The 8,517-nt window shown below is 37.9% G+C and overlaps 1 protein-coding gene across 1 annotated transcript; it reads left to right on the top strand.

Annotated features, from left to right (window-relative positions):
• The first annotated feature begins 2,996 nt into the window (after positions 1 to 2,996).
• LOC128054027 (olfactory receptor 4K13) lies at positions 2,997 to 3,935 on the top strand. The gene has a single exon (XM_052646561.1). The coding sequence runs from the start codon at positions 2,997 to 2,999 to the stop codon at positions 3,933 to 3,935; it is 939 nt and encodes a 312-aa protein (XP_052502521.1).
• The last annotated feature ends 4,582 nt before the right edge of the window (positions 3,936 to 8,517 follow it).

The raw sequence follows: 8,517 nt of genomic DNA, 5'->3' as shown, positions 1-8,517 counted from the left end.
TTTGCTCTAAAACTAATTTTAACTTAAATCCTGAATATATACTGTATAATTCATTTATTCAACCATTCATTCAACAGATATTTGAGTGTCATGCACAGGTGCTAAAATGTGTATACATTACTTTATGTGTTTCTTGAGAACTGTCCTGTTCTCTTTAAATAAAGTTTCAAAATTAGATTTTAAAAAGGATCACAATAAGGGATCCTTAAAGTACTAGACTGTAGCTGAAAGGAGCTATAAACTTTCTAGACATGGAGATGAATAACTTTACATACTTGATGTAATTTAGTGCTTTAAGTCAATTCATGTTTCTCAGAGTAGGAAATTGGCCAAAAGATATGTTTATATAGGGAAAAATACAGCCTCATTTGGAAAATGTATTAATACTATGAAGTTGTCTTGAAGAAACAGAATATACACTATTATGATGCTTATTCTTTCTGTTTTTGATGATTGGGAGAGTAAAGTGTAGGAAACTGATGGGATTGAGGCTAGAAGATGCATGGATACCCCTGGGATTCACAGAAGGCACCTTCACATGAAGATATTTTCTCCCTGTCTGCTGGGTATCATTGGGGCAAAAAGACTATATTTTATTTACTGAAGGAGATTTATAAAAACAGGTAATTTAGAAATTATTAATGACTATGCTAAAGCATTTGACTATGTGGATCACAACAAACTTGAAAATTCTTAAGGAGATGGGAATATCAGGCCACCTTACCCACCTTCTGAGAAATCAGTATGCAGATCAAGAAGCAACAGTTAGAACTGGACATGGGACAATGGACTGGTTCCAAATTGGGAAAGGAGGGCCTTATATGCAGAGTATATTACGAGAAACACTGGGCTGGATAACGCACAAGCTGGAATCAAGCTTGCCGGGAGAAATATCAATACCTGAGATATGCAAATAACATCACCCTTATGGCAGAAAGCGAAGAGGAACTAAAGAGCCTCATTAGGAGGATGAAAGAGGAGGATGAAAAGCTGGCTTAAAACTCAACATGCAAAAACCTAAGATCATGGCAAAGCAAAAGTAAAAGTGAAGTCGCTCAGTCGTGTCCGACTCTTTGCAACCCTGTGGACTACATAGCCCACCAGGCTCCTCCATCCATAGGATTCTCCAGGCAAGAATACGGGAGTGGGTTGCCATTTCCTTCTCCAGGGCATCTTCCTGACCCAGGGATTGAACCCAGGTCTCCTGCATTGCAGGCACACCCATTAACCTCTGAGCCACCAGGGAAGCAGACTGGAAGATCACGGCATCCAGTCCCATCACTTCATGGCAAATAGATGGGGAAACAATGGAAACAGTGAGACACTTTATTTTCTTGGGCTCCAAAATCACTGTAGATGGTGACTGCAGCCATGAAATTAAAAGATGCTTGCTCCTTGGAAGAAAAGCTATGGCCTACCTAGGCAGCATTTTTAAAAAGCAGAGACATTACTTAGCCAATCAAGGTCCATCTAGTCAAAGCTATGGTTTTTACAGTAGTCATGTATGGATGTGAGAGTTGGTCCATAAAGAAGGCTGAGCACCGAAGAATTGATGCTTTTGAACCATGGTGTTGGAGAAGACTCTTGAGAGTCCCTTGGACTGCAAGGAGATCCAACCAGTCCATCCTAAAGGAAATCAGTCCTGAATATTTATTGGAAGGACTGATGCTGAAGCTGAAACTCCAACACTTTGACCACCTGGTACGAAGAACTGACTCATTGGAAAAGACCCTGATGCAGGGCAAGATTGAAGGCAGGAGGAGAAGGGGATGACAGAGGATGAGATGGTTGGATGTCATCACCGACTCAATGGACATGAGTTTGAGTAAGCTCCGGGAATTGGCGATGGGTGTGGATCCTGGGGTGCTGCAGTCCATGATATTGCAAAGTTGGATATGACTGAGTGACTGAGCTGAATTGAATGATGAAAGCAATTTTTAAAAAGTAAACCTAGTCAAATCAGTTTTGCAATAAGCGTGGGCTTAATTAGGTGATTCTACTGCAAAATTTGTATAAGCTAGTTGCCTCAAACTTTCTCAGTTATTTTGAAGCCTGTTACAGATACACCTGCACAAACCAAACAGTGGTCCTCTATACAGCAACAAGCAAACAAAAAACAAATAAATGATTCAAAACTAAAAATGAAATAAAATCAGTTACATTTGGCTGTGGATTTTTTTCACCTTTTCTATTTTTTGCCGAGATTTCTAGAAGAGCCATTTGATGTGAACACAGTTAAATTTTGAGTGAATAAGTTGTATTTTTATATACTTTTAAAAAGTGTGTAATGACCATCACTAGTTAAGCTGTGAGACATTGTTGCACTGAAACAGGGAATGGAGCATGGAAAAATAAAGGTAGATTTCTCAGGAACTAAAAGCATATATTTAAACCTTAATTTATGTTTTAATTCATAGTTCTTTACCAAAATCTGTTTCAAAATATAGTTCTTGAGAATCATGGATATATTTTATACATTTCTAATTACCAGATTAAAATTTTCAATATTACTCTGTCAGTATAGAACCCACCATAATTATCTAATGCATGGAGATCTTTATAGCACGAAGAGGTTTTTGATGTCTTGTAGTCCAATTTTTTTATTTTACAGAGAAGGGAACTTGACCATCAAAAGGGAAATGGCATATTCTACGTTGCTCAATGAATAGCTCAGCTAGTTGTTGTATTGAAGCCCTCTAATTCCAAGTTCACAACCTATAAAATTGTGGTTTCATAAACTATTTTTATTTTTGTTTTTCAGAAATGTATATTCTGAATTCTACTATTATTTGGATACTTCTCTGGACCATTTAGTGAATCACTGACCAACAAAAATTCCCCAAAGTAGAAAGTGCCTATATACTCATTACCGTGTCTAAATAGCAAAGCTGGACATCAGCATGAACCATCTTTAAGTAAACACAATTTTCATACTCCTTATTCTTACTCATTTTGATTATTACAGGATTAAGTAGACAGCCAGACAAGTGGATGACATGGAAAAGACAAACTGTTCAGTGGTATCTGAGTTCATTTTGCTGGGACTTTCCAAATCTCAGAATCTTCAGATTTTATTCTTTGTGGGATTCTCTGTGGTCTATGGAGGGATTGTGTTGGGAAACCTCCTCATCTTAGTCACTGTGATTTTTGACTCATGCCTTCACACACCAATGTATTTTCTGCTTATCAATCTCTCATGTATTGATATGATCCTGGCTTCTTTTGCTACCCCTAAGATGATTGCAGATTTCCTCCGAGACCGGAAGACCATCTCCTGGTGGGGATGTTATTCTCAGATGTTCTTCATGCACCTCCTAGGTGGGAGTGAGATGATGTTGCTTGTAGCCATGGCAATAGACAGATATGTTGCCATATGCAAACCCCTCCGTTACATGACCATCATGAGCCCACGAGTGCTCTTTGGGCTACTGTTATCTTCCTACGCAGTTGGATTTGTTCACTCATCTAGTCAAATGGCTTTCATGTTGAATTTGCCCTTCTGTGGTCCCAATGTTGTGGATAGCTTTTTCTGTGACCTACCCCTTGTGATTAAACTCGCCTGCAAGGACACCTATGTACTCCAACTCCTGGTCATTGCTGACAGTGGCCTCTTGTCCCTGGTCTGCTTCCTCCTCTTGCTTCTCTCCTACATGGTAATTATTTACTCTGTTAGGCACCACACTGCCAGTGGTTCCTCTAAGGCTTTCTCCACTCTCTCAGCACACATCACAGTAGTGACTCTGTTCTTTGCCCCTTGTGTCTTTATCTATGTATGGCCCTTCAGCAGATACTCCATAGATAAAATTCTTTCTGTGTTTTATACGATTTTCACACCTCTCTTAAATCCTATTATTTATACATTAAGGAATCAAGAGGTAAAAGCAGCCATTAGGAAGATAAGGACTCGACATACAAATTCAAAGCACGCTTTGTAGATGACACTGCTGAAGGGGTGTTTGGACATTATTTAGGAATGTACTTTAAAATGTATTTCAAGTTCTATAAAAAAGTATGTGTGATTGTTAAAAAGGAAGCCTCACTATTGTCATCCTTAATGTTTAAATGCATAATATCTACAGTCGGGCAGGTGTGCATTTAAATCCCACCTTCACCACTTTCTCTCATGGAAATTTGAACAAAATGAATAAATTCTCTGCAACTTAGTTTCTTTATCTAGAAAAACTTCCTGGTATGTTTATTCTACTATTTAACACGTCTTTAAACCTTGTAAAGTATATTGTTATTGCTGCTGTTATAGCTTCTGTCATTACAATGGTATTCGGCATTTGGAATATGCACACAGATGACACTTCATGTAGTTGTTTAGCTAAGGGCCTGGCTAACTACCTTGCTAGAGCATTTTATAAATAATCCCTAGTCAGTATGTATTAATTTTTAATTACCTACTTACCACAGAGCCTCCAACCATTCTACATATATTTAGTGAGTCTGCAAAGTCCTGGGAGATGTATCTAGGACTGTAAGGAGCATGGCCAGAGTGAACTAAATTTGCAGTTGTGTTGTGGCATGAAAGCACAATATTAAAGGATGCACAGGGTGCTGTAGAAATGCAGAGGAGTGACATCTAAATCAGAGCAGGTGCAAGGAAGGCTTCCAGGAGAAGGAAATAACTGGAGTAAGCATTGGTTGGATAGAGAAGAAAGACATCCTGACAAAGGGAGCTGTATAGGAGCACACATGGAAGCAAGAAATATGACACCTTGGAGGAAGCACACATAATTTTATTGAGCTGGGACATGGAGTTTGATAGCAAGAGCCGAGGTAGAGAGTTAGGTCAAATGCAGTCTTATCTTATAAAAGCAGACCTAAGGGCACTCACTCCCTGGCATTCAAAACTATATGATATGGAAATTAAAACAGAAGGAAAAAGAAAGCATAGACTCTCCTGCCCCAAATCATACATTGTACTGTTCTTATTCCAAGTTTACCTTCTTCATTTCAGCTCTATCTATGATATTCCTTCTTTGCCATCTAAGCAACTAAGCCTGGAACTGAATAAAAGGCGAAAGGAAATCTATGGCAACTGGTTATGGGAAGAGATGCCCATTGTCTTTTAACTGCAGCACACAATAAAACAGAATCTTATTGCATTTATGGAATTTATCATAGCTATGACCCAGAAACGGAGAAGGCAATGGCACCCCACTCCAGTACTCCTGCCTGGAAAATCCCATGGATGGAGGAGCCTGGTGGGCTGCAGTCCATAGGGTCGCTGAGTGTCGGACACAACTGAGCAACTTCACTTTCACTTTTCACTTTCATGCATTGGAGAAGGAAATGGCAACCCACTCCAGTGTTCTTGCCTGGAGAATCCCAGGGACGAGGGAGCCTGGTGGGCTGCCGTCTATGGGGTCGCACAGAGTCAGACACGACTGAGGCGACTTAGCAGCAGCAGCAGCAGCAGCATGACCCAGAAAATAAATTAAATACTATGGCAGCAACACATCAATAGGTCATTTCTACGTAAAAGCCTCATCACATCAACCTTCGTTGTTTTATACTGAAAAACCAGTTTCTGGACAAAACAATGTACATACATATTGAATTCTATCTGGCGAGAGATATCTTTTCTCTGAGCACATCTTATAGAAATTCATCATAGATTTAGAATAGTCTACAGTCTTGTTTCTACAAGCACATTACTGATTGATGGTTGTGGCCCAAAATTTGTAATTTAAATTATTTGTAATTTATTTATTTTATGCCAACACAGAGTAAAACCACTAACTACTCAAGATTTTCCCCCAGTTACATATTTTTCCACATCATTATTTTTAATATAATTTATCCTCCTTACTTTGTTATGTGAAATTTGTAAACTGCTGTTGTTAGGAGGAATAATTTCCCTCTCTCACAATTCTGCTTGCCATCGACATGTAGTACAGAAACATTCATCTTGATATTAGCAAGTCTTCTCTCCTTTTGCACTTCCTTCCCTATACCACTCACTCACTATTCCTCTTGGTATGAAGCATGATTTATAGATCATTAAGGTTTAGAGAGGAGACTGAGCATGAGGTCCTCATAGTTTTGCCCTTTCAGAGTTGCTCACACACACATGAGTTCTCTTTCTGCTCTTGGTGTTAAACCTGAGTCAGGGATTATAACCTGCCTTCTAGGAGCAGATCTGGAAACATCTCAAAGTGTCTTCCTCTAAGAATTATCTGCTCTAGAGGTATGTGCAGTTTAAAGTTATGCTTGCCCCTGCCTGTTTAAGTATTTGTTCTGCAAACCCTCCCTTTGGGTTTAAGGGTTAAAACTAAGGGGAAATGGTGCAGAGACTTTTGGAGTTACATATTCAATACAGCTTTACCAGTAATAATACTGATACTCTGTCTCTTCTTTTGTCCTGATTCTATTTATAGACTGGTTCAGAACTCACAAGGGGGAAGTGATGATTAATAGTTCTGAGAATCCTGCAATCAATTCCTAGTACCCTAGTACCAGTATCAGGCTTTATTATTATTTTTTTCTTCAAAAGTAGTTTTTAAATGGAAAAAAAAATCACTCTCTTTAGTGTATCATTCTGTAAGTTTGGACAAAAGCATATAGTCATTAAACATCACAGTAACATAGGAGGGTTTCATCAAACCCCCAAATCCCTCTGGCCCCATTTGTAGTCAACCTTCTCTCCCCTCCTCTGGTCTTGGTACAAGTTATCTGTTCTCTGTCCCCAGTGTTAGTCTTTTCTAGACTTGGATCTAGAATGACATGGAGTCATATAGAAATAGCTCTTTGAACATGACTTCCTTCACTTAGCATAATGCCTGTGAGATTCATTCAATAGCAAGTTGTTTTAATTACCATAAACCCATGTTCATTTTATTTTTTTCCCACCTACAATTCATCTACTTTATTTTTTTTTCTTTTTGATTTTTTTTAATTTTAAAATCTTTAATTCTTACATGTGTTCCCAAACATGAACCCCCCTCCCACCTCCCTCCCCATAACATCTCTGTGGGTCATCCCCATGCACCAGCCCCAAGCATGCTGTATCCTGCGTCAGACATAGACTGGCGATTCAATTCTTACATGATAGTATACATGATAGAATGCCATTCTCCCAAATCATCCCACCCCCTCCCTCTTCCTCTGAGTCCAAAAGTCCGTTATACACAGCTGTGTCTTTTTTCCTGTCTTGCATACAGGGTCGTCATTGCCATCTTTCTAAATTCCATATATATGTGTTAGTATACTGTATTGGTGTTTTTCTTTCTGGCTTACTTCACTCTGTATAATCAGCTCCAGTTTCATCCATCTCATCAGAACTGATTCAAAGGAATTCTTTTTAACGTCTGAGTAATACTCCATTGTGTATATGTACCACAGCTTTCTTATCCATTCATCTGCTGATGGACATCTAGGTTGTTTCCATGTCCTGGCTATTATAAACAGTGCTGCGATGAACATTGGGGTACATGTGTCTCTTTCAATTCTGGTTTCCTCGGTGTGTATGCCCAGCAGTGGGATTGCTGGGTCATAAGGTAGTTCTATTTGCAATTTTTTAAGGAATCTCCACACTGTTCTCCATAGTGGCTGTACTAGTTTGCATTCCCACCAACAGTGTAAGAGGGTTCCCTTTTCTCCACACCCTCTCCAGCATTTATTGCTTGCAGATTTTTGGATCGCAGCCGTTCTGACTGGTGTGAAGTGGTACCTCATTGTGGTTTTGATTTGCATTTCTCTGATAATGAACGAGTGATGTTGAGCATCTTTTCATGTGTTTGTTAGCCATCCGTATGTCTTCTTTGGAGAAATGTCTATTTAGTTCTTTGGCCCATTTTTTGATTGGGTCGTTTATTTTAATATCTATCTATTAAGTATCCCGATTAGAATTCTTCTAAAATTATTCTGAAACCAATTCAGTTATTCACTGATACTAAGTAGAATACTTCTATGAAATAACATGAATACTAAGTAATTATATATGCATTCATCTTAAACATCAATTTAGGGAGAAGTAAGATATTGACAATTTTGGGCTTTTTAATACAGAACATGTTTATTTCTGCACTTATTCAGGTCTTCTTTTGTGTCCTCCAACAATGTTTAATAAAGTTTTTCATTACATGCTAAAACTATTAAAATTATGACTTATTTAATTTTAATGTCATTTTCAATTGTATTTTTTGTTAATTCTGGAGTGAAGAAAGTCTAGTTTTATATATGTGTGTGTGCGTTTGTGTGTGATACATATATATACTTACTTAAAACTAACCACTAAAATAAACTCTAAACAATTCAAAATTTTAGTCAGTTTTGGGGGGCTTAGTATATAATATTTCATCTATGATAAATATGTTTTTCTATTATTTTTCAGTATTTTATTTTATATCTTATGACATGTTGAAGACTTAGTACATTTTCTGAATTTTTTCCTAAAAGCTGGAGAACAAAATAGATATATGCCATAAAATTTGTGAGACAGTTCAACTCTAGTAAGATTTTGCTGATTTTAATCTATTTATACACTATGTTGACATGGATAAAATCGCT

Source organism: Budorcas taxicolor, chromosome 10 (assembly GCF_023091745.1).
Source record: "Budorcas taxicolor isolate Tak-1 chromosome 10, Takin1.1, whole genome shotgun sequence".
NCBI lineage: Eukaryota > Metazoa > Chordata > Mammalia > Artiodactyla > Bovidae > Budorcas > Budorcas taxicolor.
The sequence above is the reverse complement of the archived record's forward strand: the minus strand, read 5'-3'. Positions and strand labels throughout refer to the sequence as shown.